The sequence below is a fragment of the Sebastes umbrosus genome, chromosome 22 (genome assembly GCF_015220745.1).
Source record: "Sebastes umbrosus isolate fSebUmb1 chromosome 22, fSebUmb1.pri, whole genome shotgun sequence".
In the NCBI taxonomy this organism is placed as follows: Eukaryota; Metazoa; Chordata; class Actinopteri; order Perciformes; family Sebastidae; genus Sebastes; species Sebastes umbrosus.
Window position 1 is genome coordinate 13,158,148 of NC_051290.1, and position 24,327 is coordinate 13,182,474.

Below are 24,327 nucleotides of genomic sequence, written 5' to 3' on the forward strand. Positions count from 1 at the left end.
TATGGAATTGATTTCCCAGGCCATGTAACGGGATCTTTCACAATCCTACCAAATATAACATTTTCCTTTTGTTAGATTAAAAAAAATTACAAATTTAGTGGACAACAAAAACAAAAGAAATGATAATAGACTTCAGGAGAGCCAGGCGGGTGGAGCACTCTGCCCTCTGCGTACGTGGAGAGGAGGTAGAGAGGGTGGACTGTTTCACGTACCTCGGAGTCCACATTTCATCAGACCTCACCTGGTCCAAAAACATCTCTCATCAGGTGGGGAAGGCCCAGCAGAGACTCTACGTCCTCAGGAAGCTGAAGCAGGCTCACCTTCCTCAACACCTGCTGATCAATTTCTATCGGGCAACCATTGAGAGCCTCCTGACCTACTGCTGCACTGTGTGGTTTGCTAGCTGCACAGTGGAGAACAGGAGGGACCTGCAGCGGGTGGTGAGGATGGCAGAAAAGGTGATTGGGACCACATTACCCCCCCTCAGTGATCTATACGCTGGCCGGCACTGTAAGAAAGCCAGCTGTATCTCCAAAGACCCCACCCACCCTGGACATGTACTTTTTGCTCCCCTTCCCTCCGGTAGGAGATACAGGACAATTGAAACACACACCAACAGACTACGAAACAGCTTTTACCCACAGGCTGTCAAGTGTGTAGAACCCCCAAAGGCTGAGGACACTAGCTGCTGAACCATAATCATGGCACCTGCACTTTATGATGATCCACTTATTATTTATTTGTGTACTTTGTGACTGAATGTTTCTATGGTTGCTTTTAATGTTTGTTTTTACTGCAAAGAGTTGCTAAACTGCTTTTCGTTGTTTTCAATGACAATGTCAATAAAGTCTCTATTCTATTCTATTCTAGCTAGTGCTAGTTAGCAAAGACATTTATTTTTTATTTTTTTGTATTATTGAAGAAAATTCATTTACAAACATTAAGGCATTGTAATATAAACTCTATACTTCTAACATACAAGGCACAATTGGATAGGAAAGATAACTTAAATTATAAAAAATAATATAATAACAAAAATAAAAGAGGGGGTAGAAAATAATTAAAGGAACTGAACAGAGAAATGCATAAATAAACCAACCAATAATGCAAATCATCCCAGAAAGCATTAGCAAAAAATACATTCATAAAAAAAAACACCAGTTAAGCCCCGCCCCCACCCTACCGCGTCATCAGCTGAAATATCCGGAAGTAGAAGAGAACTTGTCAACAAGGAAAAGGCCGCTGACATGGTAACGGACGGCTTCCTGTCTTCTTCTGCTTTATTTGATCTTTTAATTGTGTTTTTACCACTTCTAACCTACATGTTGAGATGTATTTGTGTACGTAAACCCTCCGTGTCGTGCTCGGTAACATTTGATTGTGGTGTCGCCGCTTATAAAACGCGTTTTAAACGGAAAGACAGAAAGAGAGGATGTTAGCATTAGCTTAGCTGTTAGCTTAGCTGTTAGCATTAGCCAGGAAGCTAACAGCTAAGCTATTAAAAGCTCTTGTGACTTCCTCCTCTTCCTCCTTCTCCTCTTCAAAACCGAAACTATCTCATCTCAGGACGTTTATCTAAACTTGTAGGAAATTAAATGAGGTATTAATGGATTAAAACACGAGATCCTAATAGTTTTAAGTTACTGGGAATAACAGAAAGACTTTGAAACTGTTTGTGTGGCGTCGTTGTTGAGAAGATTATGGGAAGGAAGTCTGTGTGTATGTGAGTAAACACGGTGTTCAAGAGCAAAGTAAGGTCAGTTTTAAGAGGCCCTGCTAACCCAAGTGTTGTTTTCCTGTCAGGATTTATAACAGTAATGGATTTTATGGATGTTTTTAAAAAAAAAAAAAATGTTATACTTTTTTCGAGGCTGTTTTTTTAATATATGCAATCCACTGTTAGTTATTACAATAGTCTATAAACCAACTTTTAAGTAGATGAGCTTACAGACAAACCCATCAAGTACACTTAGAGAAAACAACCTCAACATTCAAAACCGAAACAAAACCAAGAAAACGAATAACAATAATAATAATGACAAAAGGAAAGAAAAGAGTTAAAAAAAAAAACAACAAACAAAAAAACCCAATAATAATACAAAAATACGAGAGTAATAATAAATTAAATCAACAAATAAGTTAATAGAAAATAAAAACGAGGAGAGGGGAGGGGGCATTTATACTGTATGTATAAATGCTCACTTTTTGGGGCCAAAGCCATTTTGCCCTTGAGTAAAATATCTCCTCTCAATCAGTCACATTTTGTATTTATTAATCTGATAAATATATATCTTTAAAATGTTTAAAGCAGGAGCATTTGAGCAGTGTCAATCATTCTGTTTTGCTCCTTCAAATACCTTGCACATGTTTTAATTTTTATATTATTATAAATATTATTATTTTTTATATTATTATATTATTTATTTATTTATATATATATAAAAACCTAACCAAACTGTGGAAAACAATCCAATAAAAACAATGAAATGCATACAAAAAACAATAAAGAAAAAAAATAAAATGTATCTAAACATATGAAAAGATAATTAGACATCATGAATTAAATGTGATGATAATTTAGTTTTAAAATGTTCTAAGGATAACGAGCACTTGATAACATGTATTTTGGTGTTCCATATTTGTACACCACGATATCTGAGGGAGTCCTGGCCATGTTTTGTAAAAAGGCAGGTGAAGATGATTAACCTGTCTAGTATTATGTGAATGAATTTGAGAATTAGATTTAAAGAAGTTGCTAAACGATGATGGTAAAGAAGGCAAGAACATATATCTATATATAAACACACATATCTGTTGAATATTTATGTCATAAACTGAAAGAATGTTCAGTTGAATTTGCACATCGGTATACTACTGCAATTAATTTTTTATTTAAAAACAAAAAACTGCAACAAATTTGCACACTTTGCTAATGTATGTAGTATGTTATTCTATGTTTATATTTGTTAGTTGTAGTAGTCTGGTATACTTATAGTGTATTCTAATATATTCTTTACATTATGTATTCTATATATATTTATCTCTAGTGTTGCAGTTTACAAAATGCATTAGCAGTCAAGGGAATTTATTTGAAAAATATAAGAAATACTGATATTATTCAATAAAATATGTATAGTTCTTACATTGAGGTCTTATTATTGAAATTGGCAAACTAACTAACATAATTTTCATGTTCTGTTATTTTTCTTTTCTGTTACTAACTGTTTGGTCTACAATCTAAATGAAAATATTAATAATTGCCTGTCACAAGTTTCCTCAATTCAAGTTTACTTTTTCATTTCTTACTTTGTACGACCAATGGTTCAAAACCCAAAGATATTTAGTTTAGTATCATAGAAGACTAATAAACAAGCAAAAAAAAATCATCAAATTTGACAAGCATTTTTCTTTGGAAAAAATTACATAAATCATTCATTTATTATCATAATTGTTGACAATAGGTTTCCTCATGATTAGTTAATTGACTAAATGTTTCAGCCTTTATTATAACTATTAAATTAACTGTTAAAATGTATGTGTTAGCTGGCTTATTTGTTGCCAGAGTAGTAGAGTAATAACATTATGAGGCTGTTTTATGGCTGACAACCAGATTTAATACACCTCTCATTCATCTTCTGTTCTTTTATTTTACAGATGAAGTCTTCCTGAACAAACCTCCCAAAATGGCGCTTCTCTGACATTTTTTTTTTACCCTTTTAAAGTCTTCAGTTTTTATATAATTTCCAAGGAGAGAGGAGAAGCATTGCCACAATGACAGTCACTTACAACCGCTGGGCCCTCCTAGTTTTCACCATAACAGGTGAGTGAATACACACTCATTAGTGTGTTTGACTGCGTATCTATCTTTAAATGTAGGTCGTGTTTGCACTTCTCATGTCAGTCATACATCATTTACAATCTGTCAGCCGTGGCGATAAAACACCTGCCCAACTCGTTCTGTTTGTGCTTATTTCATCTGCAGCATGCAGCCGCTTTGAGCCTGCCCTCTGCTCCGGTAAGGAAACAAACTAGTCAACACTTAATCTCATGTTGTGACTGTGGATGTCATAGAAAGGGTTTTTCAATGTCACATTCTGGTTACATACTTTTCTCTAACCTACAATAAGCAGAACATATTTAACGGTACTTTCACTTGCTTTATGGTTTTTGTGCCACGCTACTTCCCCAATTTTTCAACTGTAGGTGATAACATTAAAGGGATAGTTCATGTGTTTTGAAGTGGTATGAGGTACTTATCCGTAGTCAGTGTATAACCTACAGTAGATGACAGTCGGCAGGAGTTACTGCACGAAAGCAAAGGAATGTACTGCTGTGGACGGGGCCGGCAGCAAAACGTATTTTAATCACCTAAAAGAAAGGCCCACTTAAAACAATCAATATACACACGCTATATTTAGAATATTTTCACCGCTTTACCTTGCCGTCAGACAATACTTTACGACAGGGAACTGAAGCCGTTGTATCCATTTATGCTCTCGCAAAAGCCACAAGACTCCAATGGAAAAAAAACTGTAATTTTACCTTGCAGTACACGGGGGTTGCTGGTCTACCGCTGCCTTGATCCGTTAGTTTGTGCTATTGTGTGACTTTGGTGAATCTAAGAAAATTCACACAATAAAAAAAACTAACATATCAAGGCAGCTGTAGACCAGCAACTCCCGTGTTCTGCGAGGTAAAATTAATTACTGTTTTTTTCAGTGGAGTCTGGTAGCTGGTAGTTCCCTGTCAGAAACATAGACTATATAGCTGTCTCACGGCAAGGTAAAGCAGTGAAAATATTCTAAATATAGCGTACACTTAGGTGAGCCTTTCTTTAGATGGCTAAAATAAGTTTTGCTGCCGGCCCCGTCCACAGCAGTACATTGCTTGGCTCCCGTGTGGTAACTCTTGTCTGCTTCTCCAAACTCGGGCCGTGTCAAACGTCATCTACTGTAGGTAATACACTGACTATGGATAAGTACCTCATACAACCCCACTTCAAAGCACCTGAACTATCCCTCTAAGCTAAATTGGTATAATGAAATTAAGGTTTAAGCAAAAATAGTCAGGCTGCTGACATCTTCTTCAACACCTCACTGGCTTAACACCATATAGCAACACTTTAAGCTTCAAAAATAGGAACTATTTCGGCTTCTTAACCTTTTCTCCTTTGTCTTGCTGTCTCTCAGCACGCTGTGGGCATGCCCTCCAAGTCTTAGACAGTAAAGTGGGAGAGATAAGGAGTTCTGCTTACCACAGCTGGTCCTACCGCTTTGGAGCTACCTATGACTGCTGGATCATCAAGGGTTCGGAAGGAGAACCCATTGTTCTCAGGTAAAGGCTCTGAGGGAACTGGAAGTACCAGATACAATTATTTGCTGTAAATCCGATGCCGTATGGGATGATAACACACTGAATTCCATGTAAATATAAATGAGATGTGCTGTACAAAGTATTGGATGTCTTTACTACATAAAGTAAATATTGGGGATCCTGTGTGGTGAGGATATAATGTTTTGAATGGTCTAGGAAGGGGAAAAACCAACTGAGAAACTGTTTATGGATAAAATAATCAGACAAAAAGGCTAATCCAGCATATTAAAAACCTGACAGATGAATAACCTGATCACATTGATGCCAAAATCATATAAACATCCACTATTGCCATAAAGCTGCCCTGCTCAATGATTTGCAGCATTGCCCTTAATGTCCTAATACACTTAAAGATATTACACCCTTGTCTCAAAAGTGCTGTCTCATCTCTTTGTATTTTTATATAAGTGAGATTGTGCGTTCACTGATTTTTACTCTAAATCCTTTCTCAGCTTTTCCCAGTTTTCAGCGCGGTGCAGGAAAGAATGGGTGTCTATAAAATCATCAGCTGGCGGTGAGCCGCTTGTACTTTGCGGCTCCAAGTTGCCGCAACCAATGGAGTTCCCCGGGGGAAATATTACAGTGATGCACCACTTCCTCCCGCATCTGTTCCCTGTGTCGTCTTTTCTGTTGAGCTACGCCAGAGGTATGATGGCACAGTGCTTTTTTATCTTCTTAAATATCTTTTGTTTAAACATTCGTAAAGTCCTTGCACCATCAATCAAGGTGTATCATGTAGAAGTGGTGGAATGTAACTAAGTACATTTACTCAAGTACTGTACTTAAGTGCAATTTGGACATACTTACATACATATTTCCATTTTTTCTGCTACTTTATAGTGCTACTCCACTACATTTCAGAAGGCAATATTCTACTTTTTACTCCACTACATTTATTTGACACTTTTTCCATAAAAAACACATTATATTCTAATGTGTTATGATGCAGTACTATACTTCAAATCTACCCAGTAGTACACTTAAGTATCTACAATTGTCTCCACATTGAGGAACTACAACATTAAAATGCTCTTTCATGTATGTGTTAGTGACAAAAAAAGAATAATATAATATTCAATAAAAATATAACTCTGTGAAAGGAGCCATTCTGCATAATGAGTACTTTTGATACTTTAAGTACATTTTGCTGATATTACTTCTGTAATTTTACTTAAGTAACATTTTGAATTTGAGACTTTTACTTGTAATGGAGTATTTTTAAAATGTGGTATTTCTACTTTTACTTAAGTAAAGTATCTGAGTACTTCTTCCACCACTGTCATGTAGTAATACATCAGCTTTTGGAAATAACTATATCAGTATTAAATGTGGCTTTGCATTTTTGCTGCAAGTTCCAGTTCTTCATGTCAAAATCAGATCTTAATTCCTCTCTTTATATCTTTTATCCCTACACATCCAGACTCTGGTGAATGCCCAGACACATCCTTTGAGTGCCTCGGCGGCCGCTGCCTTCCTCTCTCTTGGCGCTGTAACGGCCAGGTGGAGTGTCTAGGTGAAGGTGCGGGCCTCGGCACCGATGAACAGGGCTGTGGTTTTGAAGCGGAGACCCCAGAACCCCCAAAGTACGGCAGCACACAGGCAGAAGAGGCCAAAGCAGAGGCGTACACAGAGAAGAACCGCGATAGGGACTCTGAGAGATATATTTCGGATTCTGACTCTGATCTGTGGGCGCTGCTGAAGGAGAGGGAGGAGGAGGAGGCCCGGGTGGATCGAGAGCAGCCTCACACTCACAGGGAGCCCGTTGTGACGCCCACTCCCATTGAGTGGCCCTGCGGAGGGCTCCTCCAGACCTTCTACGGGACCTTCTCCCCTCCAGCTATCCGGGGCCCAGCGCTCTTCTGTGTCTGGACTCTGGACCCGCAGGACTCGAGGCCACTGAGACTGGACCTGCAGCAGCTGGTGCTGGGACCTGGGGACAGACTCACCGTGTACAACAGAGAGCAAGGCAAAGGAGACATTATTAAAATTGTGAGTAAATGTATCCAAACATTTATTAGAGCTTACATAATCACTCTTTTTAAACACTAGAGCTTTTGATAACATGATGATCCTTTTCTACAGATCACTAGCGCCTCCAATTACAAATCAGTCCAAGTTGAATCCCATACTGGTCTGCTGTCCATGATGTATGAGACTCTTCCTGACTCGCAGGGGAGCGGCTTCAACGCCACCTTCCACGTCGGGACCTACTGCCCCCCTTGGGAGGGCCGGTGTGGGGGAGCAGCAGGAGGATGCTTTACCCAGGAGCAACGTTGCGACGGGAAATGGGACTGTTCCGAGACGGGGAAGGACGAGGAGGGGTGCAAGGGCTGCAGTGTGAACCAGTTCGCCTGCGGAGTGGCGGGGCAGAGGACGGTGGCATCCGGTCACTTTGCTGGCAGACCGGTGTGCTACCCAGTCACAGAGAGATGCAACTACCAGCTGTACTGTGCTGACGGCAGCGACGAGAGGGACTGCACCGTGTGTCAGCCGGGGACCTTTCATTGTGACAGCGACAGGTTAGTATGTGTGAGAGACTGAAAACCGGTTTATCTCTCTGGCTCGGAGAGGACGGTTGTCACATTTTTGTTCTTTTCTTGACCTTGGGAACAACCGTTGACAAAACAATCTCAGCTCAAGCTCCATTTAGAAGCTTCTCATCCATTTTGGCTTAAAAGTTAATGTTTGAGGCTTATTTTCATTCTCTCTTCATGGTCCATTTAGTAGCTGTTCAGTTACTATTGTTTTGTTTTTATATAGATTGTTTTGTCAAATGAGCAAAATGGTTTGTGTCTTTCCTGCAAGGTTAAAATAGTTTTGAATTTTCAATTAGATTTTGTCATTTTAGTTCAGATTTTTGTATTTAGTTTTCAGAGTATGTTTGCTAATTGTAGTTAAGTTTCAGTTTTTCAGAAAAGCTTAGTTTTAGTTTTTATATATTTAGTTTTAGTTTGCTTTTGTTAGGGCCAGGTATAATGTCTCAGAAGTATGTAGCTACATATGCATGCAAAATACATGGTTGGAGAATTGTGTAGGAATGTTTAATGTTTAATCTTCGTGCTACTTTAGTGTCTGATGTGAAGCAATTGCGTCAAAGCGCCGGCTATTGGAAGGAGAAATCCGTCCAATCATCTGTGGTTCAATGACAGAAATTCATGCCGTCTCATTTTTTTTGGTAGTGATATATTATAAGCTAAAAAACTAAAACAGAAATGAATTTACTTTAATTTTTATTTAATATATATATATATTTTTTTACCAGGCAATATTGTTTCACTATAGTTTTTCTTAAAGGATATAGTTTTTATTTATTAAAAATATTTTCTTACTGCTTATTTTCATTTTAGTTTCAGTTTATTAAAACTGCTTCCGTGTAGTCAGGTGAGCCAAGTATCAGTGCTAGGTGTGTCTTGGTTATAGCGCAACTGTGTGAGTCAGAGGGTGTGTGCAGAAATGTGACCATCTAATTGTTTCTTTTGAAGTATGTGACCTAAACTCTGTGTATTTTGTGGGTGTGTTTTACAGTTGAAATGATCTTGGGGTGTAATGATTTAAAATAATCTGCAATTTAACATGTATTTAGTCATGTTAAATTTTCCAAAGATAAGCACTGAGATAGGGCTGCAATTAATTATTATTTTTATTATCGAGTAATCTGCCAATTATTTTCTAGATTAATCGATTAATTGTTTGGTCTATAAAATGTCAGAAAATAGTGAAAAATGTCCATCCCAGTTTCTCAAAGTCCAAGGTGATGTCTTTTAAATGTCTTTTGTCAGTCCAAAACTCAAAGATACTCAGTTCAATATGATATAAAACCGAGAAAAGCAGGAAATCTCCATATTTGAGAGGCTGAAAACAGCATTTTCTGTCATTTTTGCATTAAAAAATAACTTTAACAATTAATTGATTATCAGAATAGGTGGACGATTATTTTTCTGTCGACTAATGGTTGCAGCTCTACACTGAAAATGTGACTTGTGTTTCCATTTCTGGTGTATTGTTGGATAAATATATAACTGCAAACGCAGGAACTTTAATCTGACCAATTTAGAGCATCTATAACACAAAAATCTGAAATTTACGAAATTAAAAAACTATTAAAGACATATTTTCAGCTCAATAGCCACATCACTGCATTCGTAAACAGTATTTAAATCAAATATATTGGATTCAACAGCTTTCAACTCTTTAGCTTATAAATGATTCATACATAACATCATTTCACACAGACTCATACACTGTTACAGTGTGTAATCATGTGCCATAAGGCTGGTTTACAAGTGATTTTATTGTAATGCTTCATACCGCACGCCCCAAGATGCAACTTCATGTGAAACTGAGTCTCTGGCTTGACTTATTCCTGGATAGTCTATTGACAAATGGCCCATTGTCCCATCTGCAGGTGTGTGTTCGAGAGCTGGCGCTGCGATGGCCAGGTGGACTGTAAGGACGGAACAGACGAGCTCAACTGCACCGTCATCTTGCCCCGCAAGGTCATCACCGCGGCAACAGTGGGCAGCCTGGTCTGCGGGCTTCTGCTGGTTATCGCCATGGGCTGCACCTGTAAACTGTACTCGCTCAGGACCAGGGAGTACAGGTAACTCTCTATAGCACCACTTCTACTGTATCATATCATATGTAATCAAAGCATGTTTGCTTTCCAGACACTAGCTTTATTTTCCAATATGTTTTTGCTCCCTTGAAGCAGCATAGTAGGGATTTCTTGTGTCTTGGAGTGATAGAGTGGTGCTAATAATCTGACACAGTGAGTCACGAGTTTTGTATTCTTACTACGAGCTGCAGTTGTTGCCAGCACTACCAGACAACACCTCTCAAACACACAGCAGAATGTCTCACAACACAGCCAGTACACTTCATGATAAGAGAAACAAGAACTAACAAGTGGTTGTTGTAAACAGTCAGCCTCCCACATGCAATTTGTCTCAGCCAGAGTGGGTTATGTCATGTGTACTCCTCTAAAAAGTAAACTTGCTAAACTATAATATGACAAAAACAATGTGCGGTGGGAGATGTCGGTGGTAATGTACTGTAAAAGATATACTGTGACTGTATTCTATCTATGCATCTGTCAAGTGCTTCACAACGAAAACCAAAATGGCAACATGCTTGTGAATGCATCCTAATGTGTCTGTTTGTGTCTGGCAGCTTATTTGCACCAATCAGCCGGCAGGAAGCGGAGCTGATCCAGCAGCAGGCTCCTCCCTCCTACGGTCAGCTGATTGCACAGGGCATCATCCCCCCAGTGGAGGACTTCCCCACAGAAAACCCCAATGAGGTGAGACAAAAGAGCACCACAAGAACCAGAAACTGCCTACAGGGATGCACAGTGTTGAAAGTGTTTTTACTGCTATGTAATGATCAATAAGTCCATGGTCATGTCAGCTGATTCTTGTACTTTTAGAGCTCTTGATGTGTTCAAGACTAGAGCAACCTGTTAAGCGCAACAGCTTGCAACATTTTGGGATTTGTTTTTTATTTCAGGATGCCAAGAGAGAGATTTAAGCACCTTTCCCAATGGACAAAAAACCCACTAACATCTGGCTTTTGCCTTCAATAGGAAAGGTTACAATCAGCATTTATTCCTGAGACAAATGACTCCGTAGTAGTCACGGGTATTTATCGGAAACATGAGACTCGGATGGACTCGCTAATTTTCGCCCCTTTTCCAGTGCAATGCTTTGTGACGTGTGTTGAAGTGAATATATAACAAATAAAATCAACAGGGATTTGGACAATTATTAAAATGTATTAATGTACAAATCTTACAATTTAATGTTCTTCTCAAAGCCACCAGACTCCAGTCAGACAACAGTAATTTTACCTTGCTGATTGTCATAAAATACACTTCATTCAAACTCGACAGAAACAAAATAAAACTCATTAAAACCATCTTTGTTAGTCTTTCCACTGTTCCATGAATCACAAACTCTGGTTTGAGAGTTTGAAAGAGACTGAATGAGTGACAAAAAATAAAAAAAGAAGTAAACACCGTGACATTTTTACTGTTTACTAACCCTGCTTCCGCTGCGTCTGTGACGTCGAAGGTGACACACCAGGAAAAAAACAGAAAGGCCAGTGCAATATTTTTAGCCGGTTTTCCCATGTTTAAAAACCCAGCATATATGTCAAATGACAAATCATTTTAATGCTTTTAAAGTTTCAAAAAGGGAGTATGAAACTCCATGTCTTATAAACTGAAAATGGAGCATATTGACAATATATTCATTGGAAAAGAGGGGGCCTCTTTGCTTTGATGCTCATCCCTCAACTTTAACCACACAGAGCACACTGTAATCTATAGTCGCCCTTGTTTTATCTGTCTTTAAGTCATGTGCTCCACTTTAAAAGCTGTATTAATCCCCAGCAGGCTGTGGGCTGAAGTAGGAAGAGTTACCATGCAGGTTCACACTGAGGTGCTTTATTATTAGTTGGTGAGGACAGTTGAGGTAGTGGAGGCAGAGGGATTAACTGTATGAAACAAAGCCCGCTCTGTTCTGATGGGATTTGGTCTACTACCTACTCGTTCTCTAAACTTGGATCTGAGTCTTGTGAATACTACGTTAGGTTTTTAAAATTGAATACCACTTTAGGATTTGTAGGAGGTGTTGTAACTGATTTGATCTCCATTTCTTTACATCTTCCTCCTCGTCAGACCTCGTCTCTTTCTCTGAGGGGAATTCTCCAGCTCCTCCGTCAAGACGCCGCCAACTCCCCACACCGCAGACGCAGGCCCCGATTCGTCCGCCGGGCTGTTCGGCGCATGAGGAGGTGGGGCCTAATCCCCAGACCTCCATCCAGGGCGAGTCAGGCGTCAAGCTCCGGCCAGCAGCCGTCGGATGCCACTCCTTCTGGACAGGAACCGGCTCTCTCCACTCCCACCAGCTCCTCGTCGGCCGTGGAGGCGGTCAACCAGCCGGTGCCTCAGAAACTTGGCTTGTTGGCTCAGTCAGAGCAGCAGCAGCAGCAGCAGGAAGCACCGACTCCTCTACTGCCGCTGCCACTCCCGTCTGTCGCTTCCCCGCCTCCGCCTCCGTACGCTCCCCCAGCTCCAAGCCCGGTCACTCCCCACACTCCTCCTGTCGCCGTCCCCCCGAGCAGCCCCTCTCTGGCCTCCATCTTCCACACACTGGGCCTGAGCATCTCCCTCTTTAGAGCCTCGCCCTCTTCCTCCTCCTCCAACTCCATGCGCCTCTCCGCCTCCCCGTCTTTCTCCTCCTCCTCGTCCTCCTCAGATGACGAGGTGCTGCTTATCCCCCTGTCTGAAGACACCACTTCAGAGGATGACGTGCCCATGCTTACCTGAATGACACCCACCCAGTACTCCCCACACCCCTCCTTTATCTCCTTCACTCACAACAGTCTTTCCACAGTTGTTTGAACTTAAGCACAGGAGTGGCCCACAGCGAGACTCACCCGCACTGTGCAAGTCTGGTGCCTTTTTGAAATTGCTTTGAGTTGTTGACTTATGGAATCAAGTATTTGACCTTTTTTTTTTTTTAAAAAGACCTCCTTGAGAAAATATAATTTTTAGACGAAAAGCATGGCTGCCGTATGTTTGACAGCAAGTGTAGGTGAGTATTTGATGTGCACTTACTTAACGCTAGGCTGCACACTGAAGGTAAACTTTTGCACAGAAGAATCTTCCCTATCCAGAAACTGAGGCAGGCTACTGTCAGATTGAATGATTAGAGTTTTTAGATGACATGATGGAAAACATTGTGTTTGTATGACTGCAACTGTGTGAATGCATTTGCATTTCTAGTCTTACATTGACAGTGGAGTATGTTTGTCTCCACATACTTCTGCCACTTGCATCTCATGTTATATCACAGATAATTCTAAAAAGAAAAAAATCCCCTATTTAAGTGCCTTTTTGAGGAGTTTCCTGTAGATGGTTCCTGAGATTCACACTGCACACCAAAACACACGGAGGCACATGTTTTCTCCTTAGACTGTATATAAAGATGGACGACACGTCTCCACTTCCTCCCACTGTACAGAGTTGAAGCCAAAATATCCTGGATACGGGAGCTGCCACCTTGACGTCATTTGGATCAGAGCCTGATCGGGCGTGGTATCGGGGTCAAATATCGTGGAAAAAATTTATTTGACGTGTACTTTGACTTTTTAGTTTGGCCCACTAACATGGAGGAGGCGGGATTTATGACCTAATACTGCAGCCAGCCACCAGGGCAAAGAGAATAGCCGCTGGATGGCACTGCGGTAGCGCTGCTGCCCTTTTGGACTGAAAACGCCAGTGAATCCATTGCCATGGATTTACTGTATAAAGTGATGTCTATAAATCAGAGGATAATTTTTTTTCGAGGCACCTAAATAACCCTCATTTAAATCATTATGTCCTAAAAGTTGCAAAATTAACTAATAGCTGAATCCAGAGTTGTTTTCCTCAGCGTAATAAACGTGCATCAGACCCACGGGACTGCACCGTCCTGCACGCTCGTATGACATTTCCGGTTCTGCCAGCTTCCTGCTAGCTGTATGCAGCTGTCATAATGGATATATTGGCTGTAATTCATCAGTTTTGTTATCTTATAATACACTGTATGCTGTAAGCCTGTACCGTGGTGGATGTATTAACGTCTCTGTTCCCAAACAACTGGCTATCGGCCAGTAGCTAGTAGTGCTAGTAGCATGACATAAACAGAATTTAATGTAGTTGTATGCTATTTACTAACACGCAGGGCAAAAGCTCAGAGCGCAACCTCTTATACATCCGTGATCTGTGGTCTATCGGACATTTATTTTGGATCCCTAACATGAAAAACTTTGAGATTGCTCTCAAAATCTGTGTGCTGGATTTTCCTAAATTCCATTTATGTCCATCGCTCACTTTATGCTCCTCTGGGAAGCAGCCGGGCAAAAACGTTTAATCAATAAATAAGTAAGTAAATAGTTATAATAGTATGCATATTTATACCATTTGTATTGTTCAACAGAGGCAATTTTTGTTAGGGACATTAAAATTATGACAATAGAGTAGGAATGATATAGTTTCACTTTCGTACCGCACTTTGTAGGCGGACGTTTTACTGGCGTCCGGTAGTCGCTTTCAGTCCAAAATAGCGGAGGCGTAGCTCTGCTGCTGGGCGCCGACATTGCAAAGGAACGAACAATTGACTTTCACTTCTTAGCAATACACTTACTTAGAGCAGGGGGCGACCGAGACGTTTTGGCTTCACTTTTAGGGAGCCGTCATGTGGTCCATCTTTGTATACCGTCTATGGTTTTTTCACATCATAACACGCATCGACACATCAGTGGCTTTATTATAACGTGAAAAGAAATGCATGTACTCTGCAAGCTGGCAATAACTCTTTGGGACCCCGATTTTAGTGCACACACTGATTGCAACATGTTTTGAGTACACACACACACACACGTACACGTCGTGTACCCTTCCCAAGTGAATGTATGTAATCTACAAAAGCAAATGTGTCAAAAGACAATCTCTTTGGTGCCTGATTTTAGGATGTGTGTGTCTAGTGTGCACGGGAAGATGAAACGCCCTAAAGGGGCTCTGAATTCACAAACCTCAACTTGAACCTGCAACCCTTGAGGGGAATCGACCTGTCACATTTTGACACAAAAGACTCGTGGTGTGCCATTTGTATTATTGTACATTTTATGGTGTTTTTATTTCAGCAAGTTACATTGTAACTAGTTATTTTGTTTTTTTTTCCTCTTAAGTTGTTCTGTTTTTGCTTTGTTGAATGTTTTTGGGTCGATGCGGAGTAGTCGGAAGTTTAAAATTTGCAATGTAATGAGGTAAATAAGAGAGAAAGTGATTTTATGGTTTTATTAGGGTCAACTTCACTGTATATAGGTAAAAATGTGGCTGAGATTAAACAATTTGCACTTTTAAGTGTTGGGTATTGTTTGTATGTGTGTTGGGGGTTAGGTGGGTGAAAACACACCCAACACCTCAGTGACAAGAGTTGTTGCATTGTGCTTTGTATTCAAAAGTCCTTTAGAGATTCACAGACTCCTGAGAGAGCTCTTCAGTGGTTGTTCTGACTGGAAGAAAGGTAGATCATCACTCCGGTGCGCAGGATAAAAGGCGAATGCAGAGAAAAATTAAGCTATTTGCTGTCAAAGATTGAGACTACACAGCCATGGCAAGGTAATTATTACGAATACTTTTGATTTAATTGATTAATGCTGCAGAGAATTGATTGTTGGAGCTGAAATTCATTCAATGTTTACCAGCATGGCCGTATTCGTCCTAGCAGAGCCATTCTGTGGAGCTCACAAGCAAAAATATGCCCATGATAACCTTTAATCGGGCCTGGAGGATGACGATGGAAAACTTAGTGTTACTGATAAATTTTCACATTTGTAGAAAACGGGCGTCCCTGCTTTGTGAAGCGACCTCATTGGCTGTCAAAAGTACACCCTATAAATGATTGAAAACTATGATTTGCAAACTGTGTACCATTTTGACTAATGCTTTACATTCAAAATGTGATGTACAATAAGCCTAGGCCATTAAATAAGTAAACTAAACAGACTAACACTGCTTTGGTATAAGAACTTTAACTCTTTCCGTTCATGTGGAGGGACTAATTAAAGTAGCATTTTACATTATCTGCATTTAGTTTCATATTTTCTGTTGAGTTGGGAAAAGTCTTTTTTAGTGGGGCGGCATAGCTAACCTATTCATTTTGTGATAAAAGCACCAAATTTGGTACATATGTAGTTTTATATATTTAGAAGACATCTGGATAAAGTTGTAAAATAGTAATTTACTAGTAGTAATACTCGACTACTACTATCCCTGCCCTACAGGCTGTTGGACATTAGTTTAAGTGTCACTATAACACATGTTAGTTTGTGTTGCTTTGAATGAACGTACCCTGCAGCTCATCCAACATGTCTAACAACTACTCCTCATCCTCGCTGTGACCCTGAAATAGGTCACAGCTATGATTATGGTTTTACCTCCATCCCAGAAACTCTGGGTGGGGATGTTAGTGGTAATGTTGGCGGTGGTGGCGGAGCTCCCTGGAGCCCTGCAGAAATGCATCTTTGACGAGGTTCAGGCCCAGGCCAGGGTGGTCCGAGCTGCACCCATCCGCCCAGAGAGCCCACCCAACGAGCCCAGACTCGGAGCCGAAGAGCACCCGCTGACCGCTGGGCGTCAAACCATCCGAAACCATCCAGGACGGAGGGCATCACCTCTGCGTGGCCTCGTGTCAGTGACACAGAGGAGAAGCCTGAGAAAGAAGGCACCGCCCACTCCTGCCTCTCCACAGCCAATCAGGATCCGGAGCTGGATTCCGGCAGAGAGCAGCAACCTATCAGAGACTGAGAAAGAGAGGCTGGAGGCAGCGGTGGAGGAGGCTGTGAGGATGCTGTCTTCCCTATTGTCAGGTGACACACACACACTAACACATACATGTTGACCTACAGTATGTCACTTTTAGAGACATTACATAGACTTACATTCATTTCATGTAGACTTTCCCTAACATTAACCCTTAACCACTGAACCCCAAAATCAACTTTTTCCTGTGTCCCCAATTGGACAAGCCGTCTCCAGTTAACTGGTCTTTAGTCTTAAATGTGTCCCCGAAGGTGTCCTAATAGTCCAGGCATTTTAAAGTCATAAAAATGTTTGTCAACCTCACACAAATTGCAACAAAAACAAACTCAATGGTTGTTTGTTTTTCCTCAATATGTTCTGAATGAGAGAAAAGTAGTCCTAAGGAAATGTATGAAGGAAAAGTTTTGAAAATCGCCTAATTATGATCCTACCAAAAACGCCTTTTTCGTCATATTTCGGTGACTATACAAGCTTACATCGTTGTGCATGCTAAATTTGACCATACTGTATTGTTTTCCTTGAAGCAAAAACAACAACAAACAATATATCAGTGATGATAATTTATTAAGATCACATCTTTGTTTTGGTCTGATTCTACCCAGATTTCTATTGCAGTTAAGATTATTAATAATAATAACAATACTACTACTACTACTACTACTACACTACTATACTACTACGACTACGACTACTACTACTACTACTACTATACTACTACTACTACTACTATACTACTATACTACTACGACTACTACTACTATACTACTACGACGACGACGACTACTACTACTACTACTAATAATAATAATAATAATTAAAATTCAAGTACAAGTAACAGAAATACTGCCCATCTCTGATAGTAACCCTGTCACTTTACCATATTTACCTTTTATACTTTACATACTGTTTTACAACTGTTACACCTCTGTATATATATTTTTAGTAGTTATCATTATTTACATTCAGTTTTCCCATCTGAAATACTGTCGGCAACAAATTTACAAATTTACGTTTACATTGCTATTGCTCTTTTATAGTTACCTATGTTTATATTTCTCTTAACTGCATTATTTTATGCCTTAGATAATCATTTTGCTTTTACATTTACATGTGATTTCCCCTTTTATACAGACATATTTCATGAGCATTGTTGAACGAAACCTGGGACCAAAGATTTTCATCACCAATGACTGCTTTGCTGGAATTTACAAATGACAAATAAAGAACCTTGAACCTTTCATATATGAATTAACATTGTCACCAGGGTGGATAGCGCCCATTTTCAATTTCCCAGATTTCAGGATTTTCCCTGCTGATTATTCACTAACACTTCTTGTATGTTTTGTTGCAATTTGTGTGCGGGCAAATTACATTATTACTGGACTATAAATTAGTAACACACACACATACAGGTAAACATGTACTATCATGAACTGTTGACTTTTCCATAGTGAACAGAGTACCGGGTCCATTGCTGCTCAGCAGAGACGTCAACAAATACTGCAAGTTTCTCTGGAGGAATTCAAATACTGCTAACTACAACAGGTGTGTCTACTGCCTCAGTTGGACTCGAGTCACACATTTGATGACTTTAGATTCAACTTGATATAATCAAAAGCGTCTTGCAACTCGACTTGGACTCCACCACCAATGGCTCATGATTTCATTTGGACTTGAGCCCTTTGACTTGAAAACACTTTCTACCTTCCCCTAAACCCAAAGATGAAAAAGAAGGTTCTTTAAAAAGTGTGCCACAAATTAATTAATTTCCATTTATACGCTATGAAAGTGCAATTTCAACACTATTTTGTTTAAACAAATAAATACACATTTTAAAAAAACATTCATGCTTTTTGTAAATTGAATATATTATTACTTTGTTGTTAAAAATCGGATAACATTTGGTGAAGAGCACATCATGACTTGTTTAACTTAAACCTCAAAGATTAGGACTTGGGACTTGAGTGCAAAGACTTCTGACTTGTAAAACAATGACTTTGTCTCACCACTGATAGTGCGTTTGGCCAGATGTGACTCTACTCTATCTTTAAGATGATCTTCCTTAAAATGATCACATCACAAGTTTGCATTTTTTAGTTTAATTTACCAATTTATCCAAGGGAGCTGAATTGATTTTGCAAATCACAGGAGGGTCATACGACTTTCTCCGATTATCTAAACTTCAATTTATGCTACATCATGATAATCACCAGAATTAGAGGTACGATTGAAAACAAGGTAAAAATTAGTACTACTAAATGAGGTTGAAATTCACTTCATTTGATCTTGTCCTTTATATCATGATTTCCGACAAATATTATTTTAAAAGGTTCATGTTCCTGGTTTAGATTTGATAGGTATCGAGACTGGAGCCTTAATTAAATATCTATATTAGGAGGAGAAAAGTAACATACGACAGATACATTCCTCAGACTCTTATGCCTTTTTGTCATGATTGGATTTGTGTATGTGTCTTAAGGGGGCCGTATGTGTATATTTGTGATTCAATATTTGTTGTATTTCCTTTGTGGGATATATCCTGGAGCATTATTTGTGGGAGGTTCGTGTTTACGCAAATATCAGCACTAACATATATTTAAATGCAAGTAGTTAATAGTAGGTTTGTAATTTTACAGTTTTCTTCCTTCAGGTGTGGTGGAGCCAACAGCAACTACAGAACAGAGACCTGTCTGGATGTGACAGTAAGTATCAGTCTGAATCATTGTGTTACTGTATTCCTACATATACAGCATGTACCTGTACACATAGAGACAAATATGTAAAGCATTGTTTGCCGTGCCTGTTATCACCAGATCCCAGATGATCATCTGGCTGGATGTGATATTTACACGGAGGCTGATTCACCTCGCAGCACTGAGCTCCGTCCTGACGGTGCTGGACTCCCGGACGCCGACTTCGTGCTGTACCTCCACGTACGCGCCACTGACAAGTGCAGAGCAGAGGTGAAGACCCACTGACAACACGGAGATCTTTGATATTAAAACATATAAAACATAGTGTTTTAAAGTAAATAGTTAAAGGTGGACATTTCAATTAATGATAAAATGTAGTTATATATCTATAAAAAAGAAAGTGTGTTACAGTAAAACAATAGAATAAGAAACAAAGAGAGAAACAAACAAAAAAAGGCTGATATAACAAGATAACTTTACTGTGTTATGAGCTTCTAAAATAATATTTCTCTATCGTTCTTCACATCTTAAACACTGACTGCTTTGTTTTTTTGCCCTCAAATTTCAGAGATAACGTGTCAAACAGTGTGGACAGTATTATGACATCTTTTCCCTTAATTTTCATTACGTTTTTTTTGCTTACAAAAAAACAGCAGCAACAGATAAAATAATAAAACATACTCTATATATTAAAATAAAAATATTCTGGATTAATACATTTATCTTTTTAAGTTTGGAATCAAATGTCACGTTTTAAAAGGTGTCATTCAGTGCTGTTACTTTCCTCATGTTAACCTCTTCTTACATCCTGTTCACCCTCAGCCTCATGTGTTGGCCTACGCCGTGCACTGTCAGACGGACACTCGTGGACGACCTTTAGCCGGGGTGGTCGTCATCTGCAGGGACAGACTAACAGGAGCCACATACAACCACCAGGCTACTGTACAGGTAGGAATAATAATATTATTAATAATAACAATACTTTTTAATTGTGTGTTGATGTGTTGTGTTTACTCACGTTTTCCAGACTGTGACCCATGAGCTGCTTCATGCACTTGGTTTCTCTAAAGAGCTCTTCCACACCTGGAGAGACAGTTCCTCCACTTCTCAAGGTTTTTTTAAACACATTGTGATATTTTATTTTCACTGTATACTCTAATGTGGTACTCTAATGCATTATGTGGTAGGACATTATTATATAATATTGTGTCATTGCTTCATATTTGTGTTGTTCCACATGTTGTGTAATTTAGCCAGACGTAAGAGAGTGTGAAATGAGCTGAATCTACTAGTGGGATGTGTGAGTTTATTAACAAGGATCGTTTGATAAACCCCATTTACATACACACACTTAACTCTCTTTAAACATTATTATCATCATTCATATTTCAGTTAAAATGTGATGGACATGGAGATATTTATTGGTCATGAGCCAACTCCTATATAATATCTTGACTATATGAGTCCACTACACATTAAAGATCATATGCACTGGTTAGAAAATGTTCTTCTCATATGTTTTTCTTTTCGTTGCAGTGGGTGCTGGCTGTTCTCCTCAAGGCAAAGTGACTCACTCTGATGGATCGGGCCAGATGAGGATTTACACCCCGTCTGTCATCTCAGCCCTGCAGAGGCACCTGGCATCCTCTGACCCTGAGCTAGGGGGGCCGCTGGAGAACCTGGTACTGAGCAGCACCAGCTCTTTTTCAGATGTATCATGTGCTCTCTTTACATGTTTTCCACTTTCTTTCTTCAGGATGTACCTCCAGGAAAAGTGTCCTCTCACTGGGAGTCCCGGGTCCTGCAGGGCTCCATCATGGCGGCGGTGCTGGGGGACTCGACCACAGTCCGGATCGACTCGGTCACCTTGGCTGCATTACAGGATACAGGCTGGTACACTGTCGACCTGAGCCGGGCACACAGTCTAGTCTGGGGAGACGGTAAGGAGATATTAAAAATAAATAAATATAAATACATGTAAAATCTGCAGGATCATTATCATAGAAACAAAAAAAAATTACAGAAAAGTAGACAGCAATTTAATTAAATCAGCCTGATAATATAAGATGAACGTGTTTTTATAGGTGAAGGAGGCTTGTTTGGTTCCCTGTCAACCTGTCAGAACAAGTCCTCATCCTTTTTCTGCACCGGCAGGTAGATTAATAATTATATATTCTACACAAAAACTTATATTTCTAATTGGAATGTGGGCCACATTTTTCTCTCTTCTTTTCACACTACATTTCCAGCACTAATGTTTGCATTATTCCTCCTTCTCAGTGGATTTGGGTGTCATTATCTTCACCTCCACAAGGGGGAGTGCCAGACTGATGAATACCTGGAGGGATGCCGAGTGTATAAACCCCTCAACAATGGAGTAAGTCTTATTTCTTTTCATGTGATTTTCTTCACCAAACAACATCCTTCAGATTACAGAATAAAATAAGTTTCTTTTTTACTCATTTTGCTTTACCAGAAGTCTTTTACTTGATCTCAAAATGTCCAAAATGATGTACATTCCTTCACATCCTTGCTCTGGACTTTACAATTTTTCCAGTTCTGTAAAGCAGAAATATTTTCTTCTGCCTTCAATTGCAATCTGTAGTATTTTATTGCCATTGCAGCACCACATTTCCACTTGTTTTCCTTCTCTTGTTCTTCAGAGTGAATGTTGGAAAGAGGAAAATGGCAGAGAAGAGGACTGGAGCGGGGAGATCTTTGGTTTTCACAGCCGCTGCTTCTTCTCCAGCCTGACTAGACAGGTGTGTGTGTGTGCATAAAGTGAATAATGTCACCTGTGTTTTCCTAACTGTTTCCTATCTTCTTCCTCCTCCACCTGACTTCCTTTTAGAACCAGAGTGAGTTTCTTTTATCCAGCAGCTCTGTGGAGGGACGCTGTTACAGACACAGGTGTACTGGACTGAACCGGTACCAGATCCAGATGCCTGGCTCTGACTGGGTGGACTGTCCAGCAGGGCGCACCATCCAGGTAACATGACATAACCTAAAATGTAACTACGGTATAAATCAAAAGAGTTGTTTGGAGGTACTAGGGCTGTCACAATATCATATTTTCACAATAATGAACAATGCTATCAGTTAGATTCATCTTTAACTTTGTCTATTGTGTGTTTTGTCTCTTTTCACGTCACAGCAGCACAGAGAAAGGCTGTGTTGTATGACTATAGATAGATAGATAGTATACGTATATAGGTATGAATGATAAGTACACTATACATAATAATTGTTAAATATGATAAATGTGGGGCATTCTTGTAGCTCACCTGGTAAAGCGGGCGTCAAAAAATGGCAAAAAGCCCTAACCTATGCAGTATACAGTGTATGTAATACACACACACACACACACACACACACACACACACACACACACACACACACACACACACTATACAGTAATAATACAGTACTATGAGAAGTATTTATAACAGAAATCTAAGCGAATACTATGATATAACATATATAATAATATAAAAGCACAATAATATCAATATAGTAATAATATATTATTATATAGTGATATAGTGCAATGTAAATATATGAATAAATTAGAGCACAATGTATGAGCACATCTCTGTAAACACCAGATTTAAAGTGATGCTTTTGTGTGATTCTTTGTGGAGAAACTCAGTTTCACAGATCTGTTGATTTAAATCGACTAACCGATTAGTCCACAAAATCATATGAGTGTTAATCGACTAAGAATTTCTTTGGTCCTAGAATAAATATGTAAAATATAATCGGGAAACATGGTGTAGTAGTATTGTTGTTTAGTGCTTGTCACAATGTGCAACATTAAGCAAGTTGCTCAATGAAAATATGTTTGACACATTAAGTTATGACTGGAAATGCACTTGTTTACTGATGTTACTAAGGTGATGTGATATACTGATGTTTAAAAATGCTACACTCAGATCCCCAGTTCTCATTTGAACTTGTATTCTGTCTTTGCTGTTTTTAACGGTCAGATAAAAGGATACCAGGGTTTAGTTCACTGTCCTGACAGGAGGTTATGTCTGTACACTGACGTTACTCCTCCTTCAGATGATGTCAGCACATTTCCTGCTGCTGTCACAAGGCAAGTACGGCTTTAAACTACCACCCTCTTGCTTTATAGTAACCTGTAACTCATACTAACCTTACTTTATTGTTTTTTGATCAGTGATCTCTATGAGACTTTAACTTCAGCCCTCAACGGGACCTGGTCGCCCCTCAGACCTGCTGCAGAGCTCACTGCAGCCTCAGCGCTCGGCATCACTGCTGCTGCTTGTCTCCTGGCTGCCGCCGTGGCGTCTTACAGGAAATGTTGCTCCTGCAGGGTGAGGATCCACTCTGCCCCCGAGCTTCACACTGATCTGTAGCAAACACTCCTTTAAAATGTTTTTCTTATAAACTTTTTAGTGTTGAAGAAACTGTGATTTTGATGTTTTTTTTTTTTTCTCAGTCTAAATGGTCATTTTAATGTGAAAGATGAATAATTAATTCAAACAAATTCTAATTTAAATTGGTATTGAACAGGAAATACAGCAAAGTCATGAACAGTTGAACGTTTATTAGCTGGTTTTCTGCCCAAAACATAATGATAATAAATGATACTAAAGTAACATAATGAGAAAATATGGCAAAACAAACAGTAAATAATATAATATTAACAGAATTGTTTATTATTGGTGAAGCATAAAGCTGAGATAAAGATAACAGGTGTGCATATGTGCAGTGGTGGAAGAAGTACTCAGATCTTTTAGTTAAGTAAAAGTAGCAATACCACAGAGTAGAAATACTGTTACAAATAAAAGTCCTAAATTCAATATTTTACTCAAGTAAAAGCATAAAAGTTGCATCAAAATATACTAAAATACCACAAGTAAAAGTTCT

At 39.3% G+C, this 24,327-nt stretch overlaps 2 protein-coding genes and 2 long non-coding RNA genes across 6 annotated transcripts; 2 read left to right on the forward strand and 2 right to left on the reverse strand.

Annotated features, from left to right (window-relative positions):
• Positions 1–1,206: 1,206 nt before the first annotated feature.
• On the forward strand, positions 1,207–18,017 carry lrp10 (low density lipoprotein receptor-related protein 10). Of its 3 annotated transcripts, XR_005205213.1 has the most exons (11): positions 1,379–1,756; positions 3,655–3,820; positions 3,983–4,015; positions 5,190–5,334; positions 5,826–6,019; positions 6,794–7,362; positions 7,456–7,892; positions 9,779–9,973; positions 10,543–10,672; positions 12,050–13,391; positions 18,006–18,017. XR_005205213.1 is itself a non-coding variant. In XM_037758613.1 (10 exons), exons 2-10 carry the CDS (start codon positions 3,772–3,774, stop codon positions 12,698–12,700), a joined length of 2,403 nt encoding a protein of 800 aa, XP_037614541.1. In that variant the 5' UTR covers positions 1,207–1,250; positions 3,655–3,771; the 3' UTR covers positions 12,701–13,596. The 3 variants fall into 3 exon arrangements, 2 of the variants coding, with proteins under 2 accessions (XP_037614541.1, XP_037614540.1); XM_037758613.1 differs by lacking the exons at positions 1,379–1,756; positions 18,006–18,017 and adding an exon at positions 1,207–1,250 and having other exon boundaries at positions 12,050–13,596; XM_037758612.1 differs by lacking the exon at positions 18,006–18,017 and having other exon boundaries at positions 12,050–13,596.
• On the reverse strand, positions 13,275–13,740 carry LOC119481543. The gene is made up of 2 exons (XR_005205214.1): positions 13,617–13,740; positions 13,275–13,383 (listed from the first exon to the last, which is right to left on the reverse strand). It is a non-coding gene; the product is annotated as an uncharacterized LOC119481543 (long non-coding RNA).
• Positions 16,215–23,857, forward strand: LOC119481542 (leishmanolysin-like peptidase 2). The gene is made up of 14 exons (XM_037758614.1): positions 16,215–16,788; positions 18,193–18,286; positions 19,392–19,443; positions 19,555–19,704; positions 20,257–20,382; positions 20,462–20,546; positions 20,971–21,116; positions 21,191–21,374; positions 21,519–21,588; positions 21,715–21,811; positions 22,098–22,196; positions 22,286–22,423; positions 23,421–23,530; positions 23,615–23,857. Exons 1-14 carry the CDS (start codon positions 16,341–16,343, stop codon positions 23,811–23,813), a joined length of 1,998 nt encoding a protein of 665 aa, XP_037614542.1. The 5' UTR covers positions 16,215–16,340; the 3' UTR covers positions 23,814–23,857.
• Positions 21,228–23,710, reverse strand: LOC119481544. The gene is made up of 3 exons (XR_005205215.1): positions 23,591–23,710; positions 22,230–22,449; positions 21,228–21,363 (listed from the first exon to the last, which is right to left on the reverse strand). It is a non-coding gene; the product is annotated as an uncharacterized LOC119481544 (long non-coding RNA).
• Positions 23,858–24,327: the final 470 nt, after the last annotated feature.

What these genes read in the sequence shown, in the direction of transcription:
- lrp10 (XM_037758613.1), top strand. Translation starts at nt 3,772, where the DNA reads ATGACAGTCACTTACAACCGCTGGGCCCTCCTAGTTTTCACCATAACA. An exon ending in TGAGCCTGCCCTCTGCTCCG is followed by an intron (nt 4,016 to 5,189) that starts GTAAGGAAACAA and finishes GCTGTCTCTCAG; the next exon opens with CACGCTGTGGGCATGCCCTC. An exon ending in CCACAGAAAACCCCAATGAG is followed by an intron (nt 10,673 to 12,049) that starts GTGAGACAAAAG and finishes CCTCCTCGTCAG; the next exon opens with ACCTCGTCTCTTTCTCTGAG.
- LOC119481542 (XM_037758614.1), top strand. Translation starts at nt 16,341, where the DNA reads ATGATTATGGTTTTACCTCCATCCCAGAAACTCTGGGTGGGGATGTTA. An exon ending in AATACTGCTAACTACAACAG is followed by an intron (nt 18,287 to 19,391) that starts GTGTGTCTACTG and finishes TTCTTCCTTCAG; the next exon opens with GTGTGGTGGAGCCAACAGCA. An exon ending in CAGCAGGGCGCACCATCCAG is followed by an intron (nt 22,424 to 23,420) that starts GTAACATGACAT and finishes TTTAACGGTCAG; the next exon opens with ATAAAAGGATACCAGGGTTT.